The sequence below is a fragment of the Bos grunniens genome, chromosome 5 (genome assembly GCF_055505025.1).
Source record: "Bos grunniens cultivar Pamir isolate PY7600 chromosome 5, Bosgru_T2T1.0, whole genome shotgun sequence".
Taxonomy (NCBI): Eukaryota; Metazoa; Chordata; class Mammalia; order Artiodactyla; family Bovidae; genus Bos; species Bos grunniens.
The window spans coordinates 118,049,965-118,075,329 of NC_141169.1; the positions used below are offsets into that span (position 1 = coordinate 118,049,965).

At 60.9% G+C, this 25,365-nt stretch overlaps 1 protein-coding gene across 2 annotated transcripts in view; it reads right to left on the reverse strand.

The window, feature by feature from the left end:
• Positions 1-247: 247 nt before the first annotated feature.
• The window catches only part of CELSR1 (cadherin EGF LAG seven-pass G-type receptor 1), a 145,784-nt gene continuing 120,666 nt past the window's right edge, over positions 248-25,365 (reverse strand). Inside the window, exons 21-35 of one of the 2 annotated variants that reach the window (XM_086403292.1) lie at positions 21,559-21,763; positions 20,380-20,547; positions 18,648-18,774; positions 16,817-17,017; positions 11,586-11,760; positions 8,147-8,259; positions 7,691-7,770; positions 6,043-6,169; positions 5,236-5,361; positions 4,780-4,874; positions 4,446-4,549; positions 4,168-4,317; positions 3,547-3,777; positions 3,026-3,293; positions 248-2,177 (exon numbers count right to left, since the gene is read on the reverse strand). In XM_086403292.1, the coding sequence (XP_086259418.1) occupies positions 2,168-2,177; positions 3,026-3,293; positions 3,547-3,777; positions 4,168-4,317; positions 4,446-4,549; positions 4,780-4,874; positions 5,236-5,361; positions 6,043-6,169; positions 7,691-7,770; positions 8,147-8,259; positions 11,586-11,760; positions 16,817-17,017; positions 18,648-18,774; positions 20,380-20,547; positions 21,559-21,763 (2,180 nt within the window). In that variant the 3' untranslated portion in view covers positions 248-2,167. Of the gene's footprint in view, positions 2,211-3,025; positions 3,294-3,546; positions 3,778-4,167; positions 4,318-4,445; positions 4,550-4,779; positions 4,875-5,235; positions 5,362-6,042; positions 6,170-7,690; positions 7,771-8,146; positions 8,260-11,585; positions 11,761-16,816; positions 17,018-18,647; positions 18,775-20,379; positions 20,548-21,558; positions 21,764-25,365 lie in introns of both variants that reach the window. The other variant, XM_086403293.1, reaches the window with a different exon arrangement.

A 25,365-nucleotide genomic window follows, 5' to 3' on the forward strand; every position in this document is an offset into this window, starting at 1 on the left:
TTTTGAAGTGTGAGGTGCAAGAGTCTGGATGAGCAGAAGAACATACAGAAAGTTCTAGAATGGCTCCTGCCCCCCAGGCTTCTCAGCGTCCTGTTCGTGGTCCCTTCTCCAGGGCTGCCTCAGAACAGGGAGGGAACGGGTGCAGAAGTAGGGCTGGGGCGAAAGCAGAGCAGAAGTACAAACTCAAAACAGGGAGGGAACGGGTGCAGAAGTAGGGCTGGGGCGAAAGCAGAGCAGAAGTACAAACTCAGAACATCCCAATTTATTGTAGACTCTTTCCTCATTTGTGCTGCGATCCCAGCGTTCTGAACATTAATAAATACACATTTGTTAAAAAAACCCTCCAGTGTCTAGTATTTCTCATAACGTCTTTAAATCACAAAAATAGGTTTACATTTTTCCTGTCTTAATAAAACTGACATTTTTTTCTCTTTTGGTAACAGTTCTGATCAAATTAAAAACTAAATACATCTCAAGGGACAAAATGCAGTTGTGGAAGAACATGGGATAATATGAAAATGGAGTGTTCAAAGATTCAAAAATATTTCCACTTTCTTTTTTGCTTAGAAAATGCTTCCTCCATGGTGAACATTCGAAGGTACTGTTACTATTGTGCATCTTGAAAAGGCCACTCCCCTGCTAAGGCACATTTATAGTTCATTTTGCTGTGAGGGCTCTGGGATCTCATTTCATTTTCGCTTGTGGTCTTAGACCAGTATCAGATAAGCTTTCCTTTCCGCCACAAACAACACTCGCATTTCCATCAGAACAACACAGTAGACGGACATCTTTGCATTTTACTCGATTCTCCTCATAGTTTATGGCTTCTCATATTTGGAAGCAGCTGGGCAGATCGTTTATTTGGGCACCGATTAGAGAACAAAAGAAACACTGAGATGAGACATGTCTGAATGATTCTGGGCCCCGTTCCACAGCCCCTCGGGCCACGCCGCACCAACTGCCCGCAGAGGGGCAGTCCCAGCAGGTCCCCGGTGTGAGTTTCCCAAAAGCAGCCCGGTAACCATTGAGCAGTGTGGCTGTGGCTTTGTCCCTCCGCACAATTGGCCATTCGAAGCAAAGTGAAGTAATTGGTCAGACTCTGGGGGTGAGACCCCCGCCTGCCTGGAGATCCTCGGAGCCTCAAAGAGCTGGAAAACTGGCAGGAAGGAATGTGACATTCTGGAAGACCTCATCCCTCTGCCCAAATCGGGGACGTGTGAACACTCGCAGTCCCGCCGAGAACAGGAGCAGACAGAGGAGCGCCCCACCTGCAGCAGTCCTGGCCAGGAAGGGGGCCAGGGAGGCCCGCGGGGCTGAGGGGGCTGGCCGGCGGGCCCGTCTCAGCCGTGTGCACCCACGTCCACGCTCAGAAGGGCTCCTGAGTCCTGCCCGGTCCCGGTCCTGTCTTGGAGCGATACCCACATCCAAGCAGGTGGGAGCTGACGGCAAGCAGCTCAAATTCATCCGGGGCGGCCCCGTGTGACGCCCACGGGCTCCAGGCTCCTGGCTGGAAGCAGCACGGGAACCCCTGTCCAGTTCACGCCCTACACACGTCCCATCTCTGCTTTCCTGGGATACCTACTGCTGGTTGCATGCCAGACTCCAGGCTGGAGTCTGCGATCACCCCCACGGATCTCCCAGGGTAGAGTCAGTACAGATGCAAAATATACAGAGGTTTTCGCCTTTTCAAAGTTCCATACAAATATACAAAAGTATCTACACCTTTGCGACAAAGGAAAGGGTTTGCCTTAAGGCACGGGCTGGCTTTGCAGACGGCTGCGGGGCTAGCTGCTGGCCTGGGGCCCTGAGTCCTGGCCAGCCGGCCTGGCGGCTTGTCTCTAGGCGGCTCTCCTGCTGGGCCCGGTTCCGGCCAGGCCAGCACACAGTCTGGGCTCTGTCTGCAGTCTGAGGATTGAGCCGTGCCCGTCTGGGAGTCCGAGCCCCCCCATGGCCTCTGGCACTTGTCACGGGGCCTGAGGGGCCTGGAGCCTCCAGGCCACTCAGGGCTTTGCGTCTGGACCTTCAGTCACGCCAGCTGTGGGGCTGCCCCTGCAGGGACCCCTGCCCTCAGGGCCTGCTCCGCTGACCACGCGGGGGCCCCTGGGGCTCCGAGATCCAGGAGCGCGACCACACGGCACCGAGGCCTGGTGGAGGTGGCGGGCTTGTCTCACGGTTTCCTGATGGTTCAAATTGAAGTTTCGTTACTGCCTCTGCGCGTGGGAAGAAGCCGGCAGGCAGGCAGAGGGTCAGCGAGGACGGCCCTGCCACCCGTGAAGCCAGCAGCGGGGCTGGGTCTGAGGTCGGGCAGGGGTAGAGCCCCCACTTGGGGACAGGGGACGCCCGGAGGCTCCACGGAGGGCAAGCTCACGTGTGGGCAGTGACACTCGCAGGCAGGGGAGGGGGCAGGTCGAAACTGCACCCCGCCCACAGGGCCACAGAGACCCAGGCCCATCTGAGTGTCCTCCACAGAGGCCCACGGAGCACCACTGACAACCAGACTCCTGCTCTGGGCTTAGGAAGGCCATTCTGTTAATGTACTAGAAGACCCAGGCCCAGTCTTCCCACCTCCCTGGGCCATCTGGTGAGATGAGCAGACCGGTTCGGAGCTGGAGCCCACTTCCATGCCTCTGTGGCCGGGTGTCCCCCCACCCCCAGCCTCAGTCTCCTCAGCCACGAAATGGGTCAGTAATGACCCCGGGCTGAGGAGACAATGCTTAGTCCCACATACTCTCACATCCTAGAATGTCAGGGCTGGACAGGACTCAGGGCTGGACAGGACTCGGCTGTGGCTGACTCGGCCCCCAGGATGGGGGTCTGGCCCACCTCCGGCTGGTTCCTCCTGACCCCTGCAGAGCTCCTCTCCTGGGTGGAAGCCCCTCCACAGCCCCCAGGCCTCATCCTGGGCACCCCTGTGCTCAGACCCTGGCCATGGGCCCCCGGACCTGGCGTCCGCCCTCCAGATGCGGAGCAGAGGGGAGGCTGGCCAGGGGCCCCCGCCGCCCCTCCCAAGGCCCAGGCTACTCACTCGGAGCCGGAGCCATGGGCCTGGGCGCTGCCGGCCCGCACGTTCATGTTCATGGCCACCCCGTTGAGGTGCTCCCGGCCAGGCTCCCGGCACGGCGTCTTGACGGTGATGGCACTGTCGGGGGCGCGGAGCCCGTCGCTGGAACCCACGGAGGACGAGCGTGAAGATGCCGGGCTCTGCTCGCACTCGGCCAGCTTCTCCCGCAGCCGCGACTTCAGTGTCTTTTCGGTCAGCGGTGGCGGATAGGTGACTTTGTTTTTCAGGATGCCTGGGTCCGGGGTTGGGGGAGATGGAAGAGGTCACAGCCAGGCTGGCCCTGCCGGATGCTGGGGACGTGGGGGACTGGGGGAGGGATAGTCACACGGGGCTGCGGGCACGGCCGCTGGTCTCCCCACCTCGGGGCTCCCCTGTGCCCTGCAGGGGAGGAGTGGTCCCTCTCTAGCACCCCATCCCCGGGGCCCTCTCCCCCAGGAGCAGGGACTCCCCAGCCCCCCGTTTAGGGGAGCCCAGGCCCTTGGCACCTTTTCTCTGCTCAGGGGGCTGGCTGGGCAGCACAGCCGCGGGCCTGGGGCCCCCGCTGTCCCGGGCTGGGAGGCGCTCACTGCAGTGGTTTCCCTGCTCGTCCAGGTGCAGCTCCACGCTGACCTTAGTCTCCACCTTCAGGCGGGGCAGCTCTCCTGGCTCCTCGCTGTCGCTCCCAGCCAGGCTCTCGTCGGGCCAGCCGGCTGGGACATGGTTACCCACGGCGTCCACTAATGCGCAAGACACACCCTCAACGTGTGGCCGCCAGCTCAGCTCATGAGCCCCACCACCTCCCGCTCCTGCTCAGCAGAGCCTGTCCAGAGGGGCGCTGACCCCCAGCCCCCCACCCGCAAGCCCAGGGGGGACGTCAAGACCCAGGGAGGGCTGGTCCCAATGCGGGGTCCCCGGCTGCAAGCACCCTGCACCCCCAGCCCCGGGAGCCTCGATTCCCTGAGCGGCGGGGTCGGCTTCACGGAATCCTCGCTAGGGGGGGTCCCACAGCAGGCCTGCTTGTGCTGCCCAGACGGCGAGCAGGGGTCTGTGTTTGCCGCCGCCACAGCTCTGCCCCAGGGCCGGGCGGCCACGCCTGGGATCTGCGCCGCGGCCTGGGGCTCGCTCACCTTTGGGGGTGCTGTGCACGGGGCCCTGGGCCGGGTCCCATTTGTCCTCAGCCTCGCCCCCGTCGTCCTCGCTGTCAGATGAGCGCGAGGAGGCGTAGGAGCTGCTCTGCTCATCTAGGGAGAGCTCGCTGTCCGAGTCCGAGTCATGGCCTGGGGAGGGGGCAGGTGGGGGGCTTCCTGTCAAGGGCCGAGTGAAGCCACCTGGGTCCAGGCCAGAGGTGGGGGCCTCAGGGCAGCCGGCCCCCGGAAAGGGAGACCACCCACCATGGGACACATACCGTGGGGCTTCTTGGCGCTCCTGGGGACAAAGGATGCGTCCGGCTCCCCGTGGCCGCCCCGCGCTGGCCCTGAGGACACGCTGAGTTTCTGGCCCCCTTCGTCCCTGGAGAGGGGAGAGGGTGGGCTCAGCGCCCCTGCGCGGGGAGGGGGGGACACGTGACTGGCCACCCAGCCTTGCCCTCACCCAGTGCCCCATGTGTGTGCTAGGGCGGCCCTGCCGGGCCCAACCAACGGGACACATGACGGGGTGGAGGTGACAAAGCTGGCGTTTGCTCTGGGAGCTGTCCCCGCCACCCTGCCCCGCGGCCACAGCAGGGCCCAGTGCGGCCTGACCTGACGGTGCTGTCCAGCGAGGCCGTGGACTCGCCCAGGGCTGTGCGGAACACATCGGGCTCCTCGCCGTACGTGTTGTTGCAGTTGAGGGAGCGCTGCGGGGCGGGGGGCTGGTGAGCAGACGAGCGGAGGCCACCGGGCCGTGGGGGACGGCTGGGTCCCCTCTGCAGGGCTCCACGCAGCAGCCTGCCTGCACCCGCCGGGCGCTGGGCACAGCAGCCTCTCCGCCCCTGGTCGGGACCCCCGCTGACCTTGGCCTCAGGGGACCAAGGGCCGCGGCGGGACAGACACCGGCCCTGTCAGCCCACTCCTCCCAGGCTGCAGGGAAGGCGGCTGTGCTCCGGTTCAGGCCTGTGACGTCCAAGTGGTGGGGGAGGCGAGACCAAGGAGCTGCATCTGATCTGCGTCCCCTCAAGCCTGGCCCACCCTACCCCGGGGCCCGCGGGCGCCCCCTACCGTCAGCAGGGTGGCCCTCGTGGTGGCCGAGTCGTCGGCGTACGGCTTCTTCCCGGCGAGCACGCCTCTCAGGTGCTTCCGGACCTCCCTGTTGAACACGCAGTGCAGCAGGAGCACCGCCAGGCCCTGCGGGGCGGCGCGGGGTCAGCGCGGCTCGGCCTCGCGGGGAGACACCCGGCTGCGGCCACCCCCGCGTGCCTGCCTGCCCAGAGACCGCGCGGAGCCCAGCAGGGCCCACACCTGGCCGCCCTGCCCTGCCCTGGGCGCTTCCGATTTCTCCAGGAGGGGCCTGGTAAGGGCAAGCAGCCTGCCGCCAGGTGCCTGGAGGACCATCCCCTCCTGGGCCCCAGCCCTCGGGGCATCTGGGCCCCCAATGTCGCATCATCAGTCAGGGTCTGGGGAAGCCCTCGATGTGGGCTGTAAATGGTCAGCACTCTCAGGACACAGCGGGGTCTACACCCCGCTGGCTGGGACAGCGTGAGGCCCGTTCCAGCTGAGCAGACCACTGTGTCCTGACAGACACAGCGGGCCGTGGACCGGGGTCCCTGGGGCGAGGGGCTGCGAGCAGAGCTGCGTTTGCAGCAGCAGGCTCGTCTTTGGCGGCAGGACCACGACGAGGCGTTTCCGTAGCCCCGCACACACCGCGGTGACACCGGCCAGACAGCCGCGGCGTGGTCCCGTGTGTCCGGAGAGCCAGGACGCAGCCTGGATGGCAGGTCAAGGGTCTCCCCGGGGGGCAGGAAGCAGCACGGGTGAGCCCTGACCGCCCCAGGGCCGGCCCCGCAGGGTCACTCCCCGGCCGCCCACCTGTAAGCAGCTGAAGACCGCGAAGAGGTAGTGGAAGGCGAGCGCGTCTCCGTTCACAGCCAGCAGCCCCAGCAGCCAGGTGGCGCTGATGAGCAGCAGCAGCAGAAAGGCGGTCCTCAGGAGGGCGCTGGGGGCGGGGCAACGGCTGAGTGTCGGGCATGCCCCGCCCCTCCGCCATCACCCGCCCCCCCCACCCCGTTCCTTCCCACCACCTCTCCAAGCATCTACCACGGGGCTCACAGGGGAAAAGGCAGGTGGAGCTTAGCGGGGAGGTGAAACTCAGGCGAGGACTTAACCAGCAAAGGGGAAGGTCTTTTCACTGGAAAATGCCCTGATGCTGGGAAAGACTGAAGGCGGGAGGAGAAGGGGACGACAGAGGATGAGACGGTTGGATGGCATCACTGACTCGATGCACATGAGTTTGGGTAAACTCCGAGAGTTGGTGATGGACAGGGAGGCCTGGAATGCTGTGGTCCATGGGATTGCAAAGAATCAGACACAACTGAGCAACTGAACTGAAATGAGGTAATCAAGAAGCTGGGGGCCAAGATAGGGGACGGGCCGTGTCCACAGTGACATGGAGAGCCTGGTGCACAGGCCTGGGAGTTTCCGTGGACCCGGAGGGGGTGAGGGCCAAGAAGAGGGGTGTCAGGCTCCCCGTGCAGGCTACTTGCTAGGGCTCCCCGCTCCCTGCCTCCGTCTCCCCAGCTGTCAGGGGGCTGGCGATGTGCACCCCTCATGGGGTCGTTGGGGTGGCGGGACCATGTGCATTAAGGTGAGTTAAGTGCTTGGAAAGGTGCATGTGCGTGGTGGAGGAGGTGGAGGGCGGTGGAGCCGATGACCAGGCTGCCCTGTGTCCCCTGCCCGGGGTCTCCACCCCTCCACAGCCATTTCAGACTCTGCTCTTCTGGGGGTGTGTGGACAGGAGCCTCCTGTTGCCTCGAAGCTCCTCCTCACACACTGTCCCGTTCCTGGCCCCAGCTTGGGTCGCCTGGCCCAGTGGTCACCCCTGCTCTGACCATTTCGTGGCTCCTGGGCCCCACGCTGCGCTCTCAGCTGCTGCCCTACCTCCCCAAGGCTGTTCTGTAGGTCCCCCGCCCTGGTCCAGCCCCCAAACGCTGGAGGCACCCTCTCTGCGGGGCCCCCACTCTCGCTGTGCTGCACATCCTCTCCTCTCGCTGGGCGAGTACCTCCCCTCCTGCGGCACCAACATCACCATCATCACCACGGCCTGGAATGTCCCACCTCGCCCCCACTCCAGGCACCTCCCCCATCTGCTGTCACTGTCCCCCCCGCCCCCACCCGGGCGTCACCGCTCACCCGTCTCCCTTCGGGGACTCTGCCACCAAGCCCCGTGTGTCCTGCACCCCGAAAACCTCTGGGGTCCAGTGCGCCCCTCCCTGGTCCAGGCTGCCATCCTGGCCCCCCGCCTCAGGCCCGCCGGGCTCAGCCCAGACACAGCCAGACTCAGCCGCCCACTCCCCACTGCAGCCCGCCGAGCCCCACTGCTGTGACCCCCTGACCTGGCCCAGAAAAGCCAGCAGCTGACCCGCTGGGTGACGGGCACGTTCACAGGCTCTGCCCGGCGGGGGTCTCAGAAGGGGCTGGGTCCAGTCCCGCCCACTGCCTGGGTATAGCACCAACTTACACGACCCGTTTTCTTTCATAATAATGGCGCTTCCTCTGGCAGGAAACCTTTGCAGACAGGACAAAAATGACTGTGTTGACCTGAAAAAAAACAACAACAGAAAATCCCAAAGTCAGGTGGCAGCCTCACGGTACTGTCACAACACACCTTCACAACCCAAAGGCTTCTGAGGGTCTTCAGCCCTCATCTCGGGGGGGTGTGCCCCTGAGATGAGCCCTCAGGGCCCAGGAGCCTGCTGGGGGCGGACGCTGAGTGGTCTGAGTGAATGTGGATGTGGACCAAAGCCTGGAATCCACGGGTCTGAGGACGCAGCTGCATCACCGGGAGGTCAGCCCCTCCAGTCCCGTCCAGATGGCCAGTGGAGCCGGTAACCCATGGGCTCTCAACACCACTCAACTCACGCGAGGGGCACCCAGCCTCCCACACCTCTGAGGATCAGGGGTTCTGAGCACTCACAACTATCACGGTCCCGATGGGCCCCGCGAAGCTCCAGATCAAGGTGTCTCGGAGGGACAGCCAGCAGAAGTCCGGGTTTCCGTAGCCCTGCGGGTCCAGGCCCACCGCAAGTCCTGGACAACAGGCAGGGGACGAGTGAGGGCCGTCTCGATGAGGGGTGGCCCACACCTGGGGTGTCCCCAGCCCCCCAGGCAGGACCCTCCGCCCTGGAAGGCTCAGAGGAACCAGGCTGTGGGGCTGGGGGCGTGTGTCCTCAGGGCCCAGCACGTGGGAGACATGATGGGAGCACGGCTGGTCGGGGACTGACCCGAGGCTGGGCCGGGCTGGAGCGGGGTCCACGTGGGCCGGAGTGTGGCCGGAACCACGCCTCGTTCCAGCCGAGGTCCCGGGAACCGCCTTAAGTTCTTTGGCAAGAGGCTTAGGCGTTAAAAAAAGGAAAGCACCCAAAACTGTTCTTAAAGCGAGTTAGAAACATGAACGGTCTGAACTGAGACTCCAGCGCCGCCTTAGAGGAGCAGCGCTTCTGCACTGGTGGTGCCCCTGCCCAGATCGGGGTCGACCAGGAGAGGGTGTGAGGCAAAAGGGCACTGAGAGCAGCCTCTCTCCCCGTGGGCAGTCCTCGTCCTCGGAGGGACAGGCTGCCTGTGCAGGACGGCCTCCTGCTGGCTCCTTCGCAGCACGCCTTGGGCCAGCCTGGGGCCAACAGCGCCCGTGATGTTAGCCGGGGCTCAGCGCCTCCGGCTCGCAGGTGAGGACGGCCCCACTTGGAGTGACCACGTGGACCCAGCTCGAGTCCACCGGCACAGAAGCCCTTTGTGGGGGCTCGAGTTTCTTCTACGAAGGTCCCAAGTGTCCCAGTAGGGGCTCGGCGTGGCCTCAGCCCCGTGAACTCCCACGTGGCTGCCTTGGAGCAGCCTGAATGGTGTTCCCTGAATCTCTGAATGTGGCCTTATGTAGAAATACAGTCTTGGCAGATGGAAGTGTGCTGGAGATCTAAGATGAGGTCATCCTGGATTTAGGGTGGGCCCTTGGAGAAGGCAGTGGCAACCCACTCCAGTACTTTTGCCTGGAATATCCCATGGACGGAGGAGCCTGGTGGGCTGCAGTCCACGGGGTCACGAAGAGTCGGACACGACTGAGCGACTTCACTTTCACTTTTCACTTTCATGCATTGGAGAAGGAAATGGCAACCCACTCCAGTGTTCCTGCCTGGAGACTCCCAGGGGCAGCAGAGCCTGGTGGGCTGCCGTCTATGGGGTTGCACAGAGTCGGACACGACTGAAGCGACTTCGCAGCAGCAGCAGCTCCACCCAATGACTGGTGTTCTCAGAAGGAGATGGAGGTCTGGACACAGACATGGGGGAGGAGAGACGGGAGGGACGCAGCCACAAGGCCAGGCTGCCGCAGCCAGGGGACCAGAGGGGCAGACTACTCCCAGGGCCTCTGAAAGAGAGCATCCTGCCTACCCCTTGATCTGTACTCTGGCCTCCAGGCCTGCGAGAGAAGAAGCTTCTGTTTGTCTTTTAAGCCCCTCAGTGTGTGATACTTTGTCTCAGAAGCCCTGAAGTGGGAACACCTGTGCTTAAACCTCAGCCCACGCTGGCCAGGACATCGGCTCCTGAGCGTGGCCCTGGGGCTGCCCATCGGACTGGGGCTCATCTACAGGTGGGACATCTGTGCACGCAGCGAACTCCATTCCCATCACAAATACTACTACGGCCCCAGGCCACGCATGACCGGCCACGGGGTACATTACAGACCAGAAGCCACACTCTAAGTTTACTGGGGGCACAGAAAAGTGTGAGTCACTCAGCTGTGTCTAACTCTTTGCGACCCCATGGACTGTAGCCCGCCAGGCTCCTCTGTCCATGGGATTCTCCAGGCAAGAGTACTGCAGTGGGGTGCCATGCCCTCCTCCAGGGGATCTTCCCAACTTAGGGATTGAACCTGGTCTTCTGCATTGCGGGCAGATTCTTTACTGTCTGAGCCACCAGGGAAGCCTGGAAAACCAGATGGCAAACTTTAACTCTTCGCTTTGTAAAATAAGCAAATTGGCAAATAATTCCGACCTGACTTCTTCACTCCTCTTCATAGACTTTAATGTAAATAAAATCTGACATTCTGGTCTCTGAGGTTAATTTGCTAATTAAAAAAAAAAAAAAGTAATAATTGAGGCTCTGAGCAGATTGGAGATGAAATTCAAGATGAGGTGAGTGTCCTGAGTGTCCAAGCAGGACCAGGTCTTGGCTTCAGGGTTTCAGTAGATGGGCAGTGGGGGCCCCTGAAACCAGCCGCTCTGAGCCCTTGTTCTTCCCAGTCTTTGGGGCTCAGAGACCACCTGACTCAGCACCTTTCTCCTGAGCTGACCAGAGACATGCAGCATGGTGTGTCTGCCAGGGTCACTCTCTGGGTCAAGAGGGGTGGCTGCCAGCACGGGAGGCCCCACTGCCCCCCCCAGCAGCCCTGGACAGAGGTGACAGTGGTCACTCAGGATCCCTGGGAGCCCAGGGAGAGGGCTCACAACAGGAGAGCCCATTGCCCAGACTGTCTGGGCAGGAGCAGGGCAGGAGAGAGCAGAGCAGAGCAGTTGGAGATGCTGCCGTGGCAACCAGGGGGCACGATGACTGGCCCTGGCTCTGACCCCAGGGTGGCTGCCGGACAGAGGCCCGGGGCAGCAACTGCCCCTTCTCCCACTGCCCCAGCCTCAGACTCCCTGTCTGGATCCCTAGAACCCAGGTGCTGAGAGGAGAGAGGGTGCCGCTCACCTGTTGTGATACCAGTGGGGATCTTTCCCCACAGGAAGCAAACTTTGACTTCCTGATGTTTAGAGAAAAGTGTGCTGAGCAAGTGCCACTGCTCTGTTCGTTTATTAACTCCTTCTTCCATCCACCCGCCCACTGATCCAACCACTCATCTACCCATCCATCCATCCATCCTAACCATTCATCCATCCATCCACTCATCTCTCCACCCACTGATCCAACCACTCATCTACCTATCCATCCATCCATCCATCCATCCTACCCACCCATCCATCCACCCATCCATCCATCCACTCACCAACCTGTCCACCCACGCATCTGTCAGTCATTCACCATCCATCTACTCACCCATCTGTCCGTCATTCACCATCCATCCACCCACCCATCTGTCCGTCGTTCACCATCCATCCACTCACCCATCTGTCCACAAAGCGGCAGACGTGGGAGTTTTTGTCTGTTAGGTGCCAGAAAGAACCCTGAATGGCCTGAACCCAGCCCTCAGTGTGCTCACACCTGACAGGGACACTGAGTGATCACACTCCTGTGAGCAGATGTGGGTGCTAGGTGCCCAGGATGAGGCCAGAGAGCTCCCCTGCCAGCACCTGGGGGCACTGACGTGGGTTCCTGCGATGTCCCGCGGGTCCCCGGCCGGGCGTGGCCGCTCTGCGCATGCTCACCTGTGACGATGGCCGGGATGCCCCAGCCCACCACGTAGTAGAAGCGCATGGGCCCCGCGTCGATGTTGCGCACCTCGGTCAGCATGCGGTAGACGTGCAGGCTTTCCACGAAGGTCCAGGCGAAGGTGCTCATGTAGACGTAGTGCAGGAGGATGGCGATCACCGTGCACAGGAACTGCGGGAGAGGCAGCGGCTGAGTGCGGCCCTCCCCCTGCACGGTGGGCTGACGGCCAGGCGGCTTGGGACGGGGTGGGGGCGCCTGGGGGCGGGGCGGGCTGGAGGGAGTGGGGGTGGGGTGAGGACCAGACCGCATGGGGCCGAGAGGGGCTGGGGTGGGGCCCTGGGGAGGGACCAAATCCGGCACGCTGCAAACAAGAGGGCACGCAGGTCTGAGAAAGGAAAGCAGCTCAGTCGTTTTCCCTGATTGACCCAAGTGCAGCTGAGCGCCAAGTGCCAGCGTCTCAGGCTCCCCACGCGGAACAGAGCACAGGGAGTAGGTGCCTGGGGCCCCAGGACACCCGCCCCCCAGCCGAGGTCGGCGCCACGAGTGAGCCTAACCCGGGGTGATGGGTGCACTCAGCCTCGAGAGATTTAGAAGCTAGAAATCTGTATTTTCACCTCATGGCTCCAAATGTTTTAATGTTGCCATTTCATTTAACACTAAAAAATACGTATCATGGAGACAGCTCAGGCTGTGGCCCCGATGGTGAGCGTGGCCTTCATCCACCACTCGGGCTCTCCTGCAGGTCTCCGCAGTCCAGCTGCGGCCGGTGAGATGGAGCCTCAGCCCTGTGACCACGCCATCAAATAAGAAAGAAATCACCGTGCCTGTGCTGATTTATCGGGGCCTCTGCCTCCCACGGAAGAAAGCAGGGTGGGCAGCGTTTGTCATGTTTCTGTCTCCGGCTGGTGGGGCCGAGTGTCGGGAAGAGAAAGTCAACCTCCATAGTCGAGGCTCAGCTTTCCGGCCTCTGGGGGCCTTGGCAACCAGCCCGAGTCCCTGGACACCGAAGGTGGGGCGAGAACAGGAGGAAGATAGTGTTGGGGGGGCGGGACTGGGGACACTGTGGGATCGGGGCGTCCAGCCTGAGGCCAGGTGCCCAGGGACGGAACTTCAAGACCTCTGCCTTGGCCCAGAGCAGCCTCACCCGTCCTGCTGGGGGGAGGCTGGCTGCCCGGTCCGGGAACCCAAGGCCCAGCGGCTGGGCAGGCTTCCCTTCAGGTCCCAGGAGGCTGGACTGGCAGGAGAGCAGAGGAAGGACAGATGGGGGGGAGGAGGAGAAAGTCCCTGGTCACCCCTGCGGGGTACCACAGACCCCTGCGGAGCCACACCCTCTGTAGAGCCACGCCCCTCGGAGCCACGCCCCCGAGGGTACCACACCCCACCGCGGAGCCACGCCCCCGTAGAGCCACACCTCGCTGGGCCACGCCCTCGCAGGGCCACGCCCTCGCAGAGCCACGCCCCCGCGGAGCCACACCCCTTGAGACATCCTGTCCAATCCTCACTGCTATCTGGCCAGCCCGACCTCCCCGGGTCTCACCGTCTGTGCCAAAGAGACACTTCCGCCCCAACAGACACCGAGTTGGAGACCGAGGGCCACCACTTGATGCACGCTGAGGCCTCTCTGCTCAGTCCTGGGCAGCCTCCTCGTGAGGGGTCCCCAGGCCCCAGGCTTGTTGGAAACACCAGTGCCACCTGCCATTGAGTCCACCTGGTGTTCTCTCCAGGAACAGAACCCCGGACATGTGGGAGGGACCCTTTTTAAGATTAACATCTGTCAAATGCAGCACAAAGCGGGAACCCAAGCAGAAGCAAAAACAGAACCTTAGGTGATGGCTGGAGACACACCCTGTGCCTCCAACGCTGCACGGGAAATGGGAGAGTCCACCCTTAGGGATGGGCAGAGCGGTCAGCCTGGCCGCAAAGGGTGAGACTGAGGCTGGGTCCGCCCCATACCAACCCCCAGCCCCGCTGTGCAAAGCACAGCTGGCTCATGTGTGTGTCATGTCCGACTCTTTGTGACCCCGTGGACTGAAGCCCACCCGGCTCCTCTGTCCATGGGATTCTCCAGGCAAGAGTACTGGAGTGGGTTGCCATTTCCTTCTCCAGGGGATCTTCTTGACCCAGGGATTGAAACTTGCGTCTCCAGCATTGGCAAGAGAATTCTTTACCACTGAGCCACCTTTGACCCATGGTTGGCTCAGCAGAATGAAGAAGAGGGAAGAGACTGGTGTGCTGCCTTATATCACATGAAAAGTAAACCCACAAAACCACCTTTGGGGGGAAAAAGTCCCCATGCGCCAGAAGCCGATGTTTTAAAATGTAATGGGACCATACATTCAGGGGCTTCTGCACCAAAAGTACTACCTTTTCCAGAAACAGAACAAAGACAAACACTAATGCACAATAAATCATTTCAACCTGCCAGTGATCCGGGAGATGAAAACCTCGCCTGGAGAGGGGACTTCAGTTTACAGAAAACCCATCAAAGCCAGGCGCGGCGCCAAGCCCCAGAATTACGCGCACGGCATTCCTCTTATTCGTGCTCACCAGCGCGTGGAGACCGTTCAGCTCCCCTTCCAGAGGCCGGTGAGTCAGAGCTTGAAGCCAGCAACAGCCCCTGAGCGTTTCTCACGCCGGGTTTGGTTGCGAGGAGTGGCCCGTCCCCAGCTCTCCGTCCCTCTGTTCAGACCACTCAAAGACACCCTTGAGGGGTTTTGCCCTAAGTCACGCAGCCCCCCTCCCCCCGCCCCTGGCTGGCGCAGGGATAGGGACTCGCGGGCAGGGAGAGGGGTGCTGAGCCCGGCAGGTGCAGAGGGGCAGCTCAGCCAGTCCAGCGCCCCCACCTGCCCTGGGAGCCTGACAAATACGGGCCCGTCCTCTGTGCCAGGCCTGGCGAACCGCCAAGGTCATCATGGAGCCCTCTCAAGGTCGTCTGCTTGGACGCCCTGCCTCTCTCCCTAACACCCTCCTCCAGAGGGTCAGAGAAGGGAGAGCGCTAACCTGCAAGGGCCCCCGGGCCAGCAAGCCAGTAAGGCTGTGCCTTTTTCCTAACACTGCATGCTCTCCGGGCCACCACGCTCACAGACAGGCTTCCTCCTGCAGTGAGGGCTGGTCCCTCATGCCCAGCTCTGCTCTTCCTCAGCCCCTAAAGACCGGTGTGTCCAGGCTCACCTAGATGCGCCGCTGTTCCCAGCTCACTTGGTGGCGCCCCCTTCTGGACACTCGAGGCATCGCGCCCCCGCCCCCTCCCTCCATGTCCGCAGGGTCCTGACCCTTGGCCCTCTCCCCCTGCCCCGGTCCTGGCCGCGGCTCCACCCCCCACCCCAGGAAGATGCCATCCTGGTGCCCCTCTAACCTCCAGCCTCAGCCCTAGCCACCCTCTTCCCTGTCACCATCCGTTTACCAAAACGTAGACCTGGCCGTGGCTGTCCGTGGCACAGGGCTGCCTGCCAACAGAGATTACCAGAGATCCGGGCCCCTCCCACCGGACAGTGACGGGACCATCCTGCTCAGCCGTCCTCTGGGCCGGCGCAGCGCTCCCATCAGCCCCTGCGGTGCCAGGTTGGCACCTGACACTCCTAACGCCCCACCCTTGTCGGCGTCTGACACACGGATGGAGGCTGCAGCGCTTCCAGGGTCTGGGTCTTGGGCAGACTTAACACAGCGCCAACCACGAGTCCTCACTGCATGAGGGACGGAGGAATGACACCTGTGTCAGCAGCAGGGGGCAGCTGGAACGGCCCACTGAAAGGCTAAGGGCCCACTGCTCACCACAGGAGAGATGGGAATTAGGAGAGCAAACTCCGAACTTCCTGCCATCACTACGTGTGCACATGTGATGGTCAGTGGGCCTCATGTCGTCCCAGGGCCATTGGGGTCACCATTTAGTGATGGACCCTGAACTCAGACATGATGAACTGTCGGCCCTGGGCCGGGTTACCCAACCTGGCTGGCCCCGGGGCTCCCCACCTGTGAGCAGGAATGCTGCCACCCCCAGGGCCCCAGGGAGGTTGCCAAGAGCCAGAGCACGCAGGCAAAGCCTTGGGCACAGAGCCCGTGCCTCCTCCTTCACCCCCATCGAGGGGCTGTGACCCCTGGTCTCTGAAAACCTCTTTGGGAAAAAGGAAAAGCCACTAGCAGCCAGCCAGGGACCAAGCCACACGCTCCCTCCTCCTTCTTGCCTTTTTCTCCCCTCCAGGGCAGGTCCCTACCCCAGGCCCCAGGGACCTCGACCCAGCCCCGTCAGCCATGCCTCTGGGACTCAGATCCCTCACATCCTACAGAACAGCCTGTGCCCTGCCCCTGCTCTGGCTGCAGCCAGCATCTTTTACCCTCTCCTTCCTGAAGCCAAACTACTTCAGCCTCGACCAGGTTCTCCAAGTGCTGTCGTTTCCACCCCCTCCTTTGTTCGTTACCTTTTAAATAGACTGTGGCTGGTGGGCAAGAATGCAGCTGATTATATACATCTAGCCCCATAATAGGCAGCTACCTTGCTGAACTCTTTAATCATTTCTTATAATGTGTCTGTAGGTTGGTCTGGATTTTTCTGTGAGGTCCATCATATCAGATGTATAATCACCTAACCATAACTTCCAGGAGCCTAGGTAACACCCCACGAACCCATGTGATGCCCCAGGAGCCCACGTGACCTGGGGTGGCTTGAGAGAGACGCCCCGTATTTAATGTGATCACACTGACGTTCATCCTTCCTCCTCTCCCCCACGATTCTCTCTCTCTGCAGGCTCCCTTCTCTCGTCACCCTGCCGACCCAGGACCACCGCATCGCCTGTCCTGAACACCAGTGCTTTCACGGAGAGTGTGGCCATGACTCCCCAGAAAATGCAGGGCTGGGAGACACGGCCCAGCAGGGTTGGCTTCCGGCTCAAGTGACAGCTTGCAGGACTCTGGGGTCTCAGAGTGTACTCTCAGATGTAACTGCAAGCGTCTGGATCACAAGAGTGAGAGTTGATGTGCACAGAGCTCTTGGCTCCCAAGGTGACCTTGCAGGGAGATTCCTGCCGAGGGCAAAGCAACATGCCCACGTGCAGGGCCTGGGTCCCCAGCTTCCCACCAGACTCCCAGCCTCACTCATCCCTGGAAACAGCCGCAAACACGCCGCCCGGCCCCAAGAACGGGTGAGAAGACCCCTCCTGCCCCAGCCCTGGAGAAGGTCGGTCCACGTACGTGCCCAGGTGGCCCCACAGGGGGCTGAGGGCAGGGTCCTCACCGGGTTCTCGGTCTGGGCGATCCCGATGACAAAGACCAGCTGGGAGGAGAAGAGCGCGGCGATGAGGTTCTTGTGGATGCCGTTCAGGTTGGAGCGCAGTGTCCGCACCAGCGCCAGGAGCACGAAGGCCACCAGCAGCGCGGCCAGCGACAAGGACACGGCCGCGTAGGTCACGATCTTCAGAGGCAGGACCTCCCCGTGCTGCGGGCGGGTGGGCCAAGGGCGGGAGAACGCGTGAGGGCCGTGGCTCTGACGGCACTTTTGTACAATCAAGACACACTGATGCTTAATCACGTGGACAGGAGCCAGGGTGGCTGCCACGTGGTTCTCAGGTGCACGCTCAGACTCGGCCGAGATGGCCACGTTCATGTTAGGTGTGTTTTGCCAAAGTAAAAACAGACAAAAAAGTGGGAAAAAAAAAAAAACAAAACAACTTTAAGCCTAACTTGCGCTGTCTGGCAGGAGGTATGGAGCCAATTCTGAGCTGAGAGACCTTCCAACAGAGTCTCAGCTCACGCAAAAAACAAGAGATGTCAGAGCTGCAGGAAACCACAGTCGTCCCCTCTGATTTTTTTTTTTTTTCAAATATTTTTCAAAATAGGACAGACACCCGTCTAGGGTCTGGCGCCCGGTGGAGGTTCAGCACTTGGGAAACAAACAAACTGGTTCTATGGAAACTTCTAGAAGCACTGCTCTGAACGGGCACGGAACCGTGAGCCAGGCTCCCGGAGGAAGCGAGGAGCCAGGCCTGGGGGGCCTCGAGTGCTCCGCAAGTGTGGCAGCACCCACTCCCCGAGGCTGGGGGCTCTTCAGATGCCTCTGGCTTTGAAGCACCCGGGCGTGGGGGGCCTCGACTCCTACTCTCGTTTAACTTCTTCTACCAGGACTTCCTTCTGCCTCCTTTGCCTGCGAGGCTGCTCCTGGTGCTGCCCAGCTTCCTGGCCATCTGGGGACCCCCAAACCCGCCCCTCTGTGGACAAAGATGATTCACAATTAACCCTGTCCAGGCCGCAGGCCAGTGCTTCCCGCTGGAAAGTGCCCCTGCCCAGGGGAGCCTTGCTGTCCTACCGCCCAGAGGCGCAGTCTCTGCTGTTGACACTCTGACGCCCGGTCGGCAGCAGCTTGTGGCTGACTCACCTCCTGAGGACGGGACAGACACTTGGGCCGCTGCAGACTGGGCGTCCCGGGAGGGACGATGGCCGGCTGCCCGGGGCACATGACAGGCCTGAATACAAGGTGAGGTACCCAAGGCACCCGGGCCGGCTCCTCGACAGTAGCACACGCCCCCGACGGCCAGTCCCACCCTGCCCCCAGGCCCCATGGCCTCATCGGAGGCCCACGGAGGCCACTGAAGACTGGAGGTTAAACATCAGCTGCCCACCGCTTCTGCGGCTCCTGACCGAGCCTCCTCTGTCCTCCCGGGGGTGGTGTGTATGGCGTTGGAGGGAAATAACTCTATTGTTCCCCCCTCCCCGGTCTCGTGCAGCATAAACCGCATCACCTAACAGGCTGCTGAGCTCCCTGCTTTGAAGTGAGGTGTATATTCCAGGAGTTTCAGCCCGAGGTTCGGGGCGGCCATCACAGTTTTTAACTTACAGTGTGGCCTCTGTGAAAACCCCTTCTGGGGGGTTTTATTATGGGAATCCTAACACAGTCTGGCCAGTCCTCCCAGAACACAGTTTGCAATCGTGGCATCGGTTTGTTCAGAGCCCTTAGAAGGAGAGGCAGAGCTCGCAGAGGGGTAGGCGTGGGGCCAAGCTGATTTTCCAGAGGGATGGGTCCCTGGACACACTGGCCAGGTGGGCAGGGGCGGCCCTGGGGTGGTGCCCACCTCACGCCGGGAGACGTCCATGAGCACGGCTGAGCTGGCAGCATGGCTGCATCGGCAGGCGACGTGGGTCCGGTTCCGGGACAGCAGCTCGCAGCCTTTGGCCGACCACCCTCCAGTCCCGCTGGTGCTGCAGAGGAAAAGGGGGTGAGGAGGGGCCTCTGAGGCCCTCCCGCCCCGCTGGAGCCCAAGCAACGTCCTTGCCGTGCCCTGGCCAGGCGCCACTGTCCCCGCTGTGAGGACGCAGGCTGGCCGCCCCGGCGACCGTGTGAACCCTCTCCCTTCCCTTCCCAGGCCTCTAATGGGCACCCTCGGAAATTCACGTCTCATGCGTCATCCCGCAGTAAAACTTCAACGGGTGTCACAGGCCTCTTTGTCGGAGACATTAGTCAGTTGTTCAAACAGCCACTTTGTGCTTTGGTCTCCTTTTGAGTCTCGATGATTTAGGAAGAGACCTGGTGTGTCCGTTTCACACTTTCATCTTCAGATTGCACACAGTTTTATGGCAGCCGCCTGGAAGCGGGGCCCATTATTACCCTGTTTTACTGAAGGGAAGCCCCAGATGACAGGCTGCCGCAGGGCCCTGCCCTCCTGACTCTGGGAAAGCCAAGCGACGTCTCTGATCCTTAGTCTATTCATCTGTGAAGTGGGATGTGAAGGCTCACACACGTTTGCCAAGAACATGAAGGTCAGGCTGGCAGGTGCAGCACAGAGGAGGGCGGATCGTTAGCGCACCGCTTACTGCCGGGGTCTAATCAAGTGACCAGAGAGACAGCCGGGCCCAGCGTGCGCCAGACAGACCTCAGCGCCGCCCTCCTCGTCAAAGGGGGCCCCTCATTCTCTTTTGTAAGCCAAGCGCCTGCTACCCTCCGGGCGCTATGCTGGCTGCTCGTTAACTAGAATTTGGAAAAACCAGAAGGAGGGGGATGATGCGTGGTCTGTGCCGAGCCAAACCTGCCTCCCAGCGGGAGTGCCAGCCCACGGCCCCGCAGGGCCCCTGCGGCAGACACCCTGCCGTCAGCGGATCCACAAGGTCAGGGAAGGTCTGGGCTGCACTGGAGCGAGCTCAAGGCTCTGTCCCGGGTGCAAGCGTGGCGTGCGGGGGTTGGACACAGACGGATGCTGCTGCTGTGGGCGGGGCCTCTGAGCAGTAAAGCCAGCCTCAGCAGCTGCCATGTGGGTCTCCAGGGTGGGACGGCTGAGGTCAGGGACTCTGGTCTGCTACGGGGACCCCTCCCTCACATCTGGGATTTCCCACTGTCAGTGCAGGAGGACCCTGGACCCAGTCTCTGACTCCCACCCCTGTGTGTCCAGAACGAGCCCCCGCCTTGTCCGGTGGTGACCAGGGCACCTGTTGGCAAGAGTCCTGCAGGGCTGGGCTTCTCGAGAGACCACCGTGTGTGCCTGTGCAAGTGTGTACACGCTGTGCACATCTGTGTTTCCAGGCATGTGTCCACGTGCACTCATGCACACACATGCCTGGTCATAACTGGGTGTGTGTGCACACACATGTGTTTCCAGGTGTGCATGTGTGTACATGCGTGTGTACTTGTGCTTATGGAGGGCTCTGACGCCCTAGGAGGGACTGAAAGGGGAGAAAGCGACCACAGACGAATGCCCCCGACCAGGACGCTCTGCCAGCGGAGCGTTGGGGACCTGCGGGCAGGCACCCTGGCTCAGCAAAGCTCCCCCAGAGACACACAGCGCTGGGGGCAGGGGGTGACGTCACCCTTACGTGATGGAGTGGTTCCAGGACACGCAGACCGGCTTGGTGCGCTCCTCGGTCTCCAGGAGGGCGAACTCCACCAGGACGGGCCTCTCCAGGGGGCTAGGCAGCGGGGCCCCCTCGCTGTACACCACCGTGCTCACCACTGGCGTGTTGATGACGGGCCGGTTAGGCAGCCTGTAGGCAGAAAGCAGAACCCAGGACAAATCCGCCTGCGGCCCCGGGAGGACACAGCTCGGGGGTCTCTCAGGAGGGACCGGACCAAGCGGGCAAGCTCAGGGCCTTTGCCCTTGAGAGTGTGTGATGGGCTGGGGGAGGAGGAGGGCTGTGGGCTTGGTGAAGGTTTAACCCCAGACAGGAGAGCACACGCCCCTCTGGGACAGAGGCGGACTCTGGAGATTCAACATGAAGAGAAGGAATGAGCGAGCAAATGTCGGGCCCCACAACCTATAACAGAACCAGATAACCCTGGCCTGCAGGGAACGTCCCGGAAAAGGAATGAGATGCCGTGCCTGTGGCTCTGGGAGGCCTCTCGTCCAGCCCCCGGGAGGGGCGCACATGAGGACCGCAGCCCCGGGCAGGAGAGCTGCAAAGTGACCCGAAGGTTGAAAAGAGCCAAGCCTCCGTGGGTGCCTGCCTCTGCTCAGGCCTCAAAGCCCTTGGGTGGCGTTTGATTCTTCAGCCAGTGTTCACTGAGCTGCCCTCGGTGAGAAGAGCCACCTCACTGGGAAAGACCCTGATGCTGGGAAAGACTGAAGGCAGGAGGAGAAGGGAGGACAGAGGATGAGATGCTTGGGCGGCATCACCGACTTGATGGACATGAGTTTGAGCGAGCTCTGGGAGACGGTGAAGGACAGAGGAGCCTACGGTGCTACAGTCCGTGGGGTCGCAGTCGACAGGACCGAGCGACTGAACAACAACTTGGGCCTGGGGCCACTGGCAGCTGGTGGCAGGCCGGGGCGACACGGCCAAGCCGGGGGCGTGTGTCGGGAGGGGCGCTCCGGCAGAAACACCAGGCACGCTCAGAACGCCTGCCGAGGCAGATCGCGGGGCAGCGGTCTCTGGCCTGGAGCCGGGGTCACTGTGCAGTGTCCTTGTACAGATGTTCCAGTGGTCGAGATTCTGACCTACAGGCGCCTTGGAACCTTCTGGAAATTCCTCCACCCCGCCTCCTGGAGTCAGCCTTACCTGAGGCTGCGGCGATCTGGGTCGTAGTGCTCTGGCAGCAGCTGCCCCAGGGTCCGGTAGATGAGGACCAGGGCGATGGCAAACTGCCCAGGCTCCTCGGGGTGTCTCTTCTGCCTCCTGGACGGGGCCTCCATCTCGGTTCTGGGCTGCGGGCGCGCCATCTGGGGGGTGGTCTTGCGACCGGCCGGCCTCGCCGTGGGCCCCTCTGCAACGGAAGCACAGAGTGAGGATGGGGGCCAGACACCTGTGATCCCACCAGACCGCTTTCTCCTCGAGCCCGTGAAATCCATGCAGGCTCTGTGGAAAACCCTAGGCGGCTCCTCAGAAGCGCGAACACGGAACCGCCCCGGACCCTGCAGCCCCACTTCTGGGTGTGCCCTGAAGAGCCGGGGGCAAGGGCTTCACTGAGGCGTGCACACCGCGCCCATGGCCCCCTGAGTCACGGCAGCCACGAGGTGGAGCAGCCCAGGTGTCCCTGCATGGATGACGGGCTGGCAGAACGTGGTCCATCCGCACGGGCCACAGCGTGGGTGAACCCGAGGGCATGGTGCTCCTGAGAATCCAGTGGGACGCTGTCGACCCCACTCACGTGTGGCCCCAGAGACCCCTAGGACGCACAGAAAGCAGCTCCCCGCCACCCTTGCGGGAGGCTCATGGCCACACCACCCACATTCCCAACAACCCACAGGGTGCCCGCTGGGCCTCGTCCAGAGGTCACCTTGGGAGGCATCTCCAGCCAGCACACACCGCCCGGAGCACGGGCTCCAGGGAGGCGGGTGGTGGGAGAGGGTCTTCCCTCTGCTGCCGTGATTGGGGTGCCGCAGGCGGGGGGCCAGCCTCAGGGTGGCCGGCCGATTCCAGCAGACGCCCCTCTGCCCCGAGGCAGCCACCCACTTTCCACATCCTCTTGACCCTGCTCAGGGCTGTGCCGGTCAGCAGCTGGTTAACAGCTCCAGTTGACCATACTCTGCCTGGTCAGCAACCCTGGTTAGTCACACTCAGCCTAGTTAACAACCCTGGCTAGTCACCCTCAGGCTGGTTAACAGCACTGGCTAACCACCCTCAGGACGGTTAACAATACTGGCTAGCCACACTCAGGATGGTTAACAATCCTAGTTAGTCACATTCAGGCTGGTTAACAGCACCGGCTAACCACTCTCAGACTGGTTAACAACCCTGGTTAGCCACCCTCAGGATGGTTACCAACACTGGTTAGCCACATTCAGGCCGGTTAACAGCATGGCTAGCCACCCTCAGGCCAGTTAACAACCCTGACTAGCCACCCTCAGGCTGGTTAACAATCCTGGTTAGTCACATTTAGGCCGGTTAACAGCATGACTAGCCACCCTCAGGCTGGTTAACAATCCTGGTTAGCCACTCTCAGGCCGGTTAACAACCCTGGCTAGCCACCCTCAGGCTGCTTAGTGAGGCAGGCTGGCCGACACTGGCTGTGGCGTCAGCAGGGCGTGAAGGTCAGTGTCTGAGCAAGGGGGTTGTGGGCTTGGTGACGCCAGAGGGGGCGGGGGTGAGAGTGGACAGAGGCTTGGAGCCCCCAGGGCAATGGGGCGGGGAGAAGGGGGTCTTCCAGGAGGGACACCCGAGCGGCCGGCAGGACACGGGGGGCCAGGGGGCCGGGCTGCACCCCGGGAAGCCCAGCCACGAGGGTCTCACCCACATCTCGGGCTGGGGGAGCTTAGGGTTGCGGTCCTCAGCCTCCCGGCCACGTGGCAAGTCAGGTGTCTGGGAAAGTGGCCGGGGGAGGCCACAGAGGCTCGGGGTGGGATCTTATCAAAAGAGAATCGGCGGGTTTACCACGGGGTGACTGTGCTGGTCAACTGACACTTTGGCAACTTAAGTAAATACCACACTGAATAAAGGCCACGTGCAGGGGGCCGGGGTGTCAGCTGAGGCTTCCCAAGCAGAGCAGGGGAGCAGGCACCACAAGCTTCTCCCATGGGGTTTCCTAAAGCAAATGGCCTCGTGCGTGTCGACTCCCGATGCCACAGGCCCCGAGAGAGGGTGACACTGACGCCCTCACAGAGAAAGAGCCCGAGTTTAGGTCAAGACACTAAACTATATGCAGATACACACACACAGCTGTCCACCGCACCTTAGCTGCGGGGCTGCGCTTCAGGGCCCCCTGTGGACGCCTGGAACCAGAGATAGTTGTTGGTGTTGTTGAGTCACCCAGTCGTGTCCAGCTCGTTGTGACCCCCTGGACTGCAGCACACCAGGCCTCCCTGTCCCTCACCGTCCCTAGAGTTGGCCCAAATTCATGTTCTTTGCATCAGTGATGCCATCCAGCCATCTCATCCTCTGATGCCCTCTTCTCCTTCTGCCCTCAATCTTTCCCAGCGTCAAGGACTTTTCCAATGAGTCAGCTGTTCACATCAGGTGACCAAAATACTGGAGCTTCAGCTTCAGCATCAGTCCTTCCGGGAATATTCAGGGTTGATCTCCCTTAAGATTGACTGGTTTGATCTCCTTGCTGTCCAAGGGACTCTCAGGAGTCTTTTCCAGCACCACAGTTCGAAGGCATCAATTCTTTGGCGTTCTGCCTTCTTTACTGTCCAGCTCCCACAACCGTACCTGACCACTGGGAAGACCTTAGCCTTGACTAGACGGACCTTTGTCAGCAGAGCAACGTCTCTGCTTTCCAACACACTGCCTAGGTTTGTCATCGCTCTCCTGCCAAGAAGCAATCGTCTGCTGATTTCATGGCTGCAGGCACAGTCCACAGCGACTTTAGAGACAAGAGGAGGAAATCTGCCACTGCTTCCACCTTCCCCCCTTCTGTTTGCCATGAACTAATGGGGCCGGATGCCATGATCCTACTTTTTTTAATATTTAGTCTTAGGTTTTAGTACTGAACCCTGTATTTTTTTCCTATGCATACATACAAAGTTTAATTGGTAAATTAGCACATTAAAAAATTAACAGCAAATATCTGTGAGAGTAGGACCATAAACAAGGCTGAGCGCTGAAGAACTGATGCTTCTGAACTGTGGTGTTGGAGAAGACTCCTGAGAGACCCTTGGACTGCAAGGAGATCCAACCAGTCCATTCTGAAGGAGATCAGTCCTGAATATTCATTGGAAGGACTGTTGCTAAAGCTGAAGCTCCAATAGTTTGGCCACCTGATGGGAAGAGCCAACTCACTGGAAAAGACCCTGATGCTGGGAAAGACTGAAGGCAGGAGGAGAAGGGGACAGTAGACGATGAGATGGTTGGATGGCATCACTGACTCAATGGACATGAGTTTGAGCAAGCTCCGGGAGATGGTGAAGGACAGGGAGGCCTGGTGTGCTGCAGTCCATGGGGTCGCAAAAAGTTGGACAAGACTGAACAACAACAATATCCTACGTCAGTGTAAAATTTTAAAGGTTTTAAGATGTCTAAATAATATGCATATTACTGACAAAACAAATTGACTAAAAAGGTTTCAAATTTTAAAGTGTCCATTGAATCATCAAGTCCCTATTTGGGAGAGATGTTTTCAGCAGCTGGAGCAGATCTGGGAAACATACTTAAAGAAAATCTGCAGTGTTTAAGCTGTGTGGCAAGTCCTAACTTAGGACTGGAGGACTGCACTCAGATGGCTCTGCTTGGGTTTTGGGGGGTCGGGGAAGAGTCTAAAGTTTCACATCCGTGGAGAGGCAGTGTTTCACTGAACAAGGAGGACTGGCTCACACACAGTGTGGGTGTTCACTCCATCACCAAGTTATAAACCAGCCCAATTTCGTAAGGCACCCCCGTGGCTGCCTTTCCCTCTGGGCCGGCAAACGCCAGGCTGCAGGGTGCAGGGCA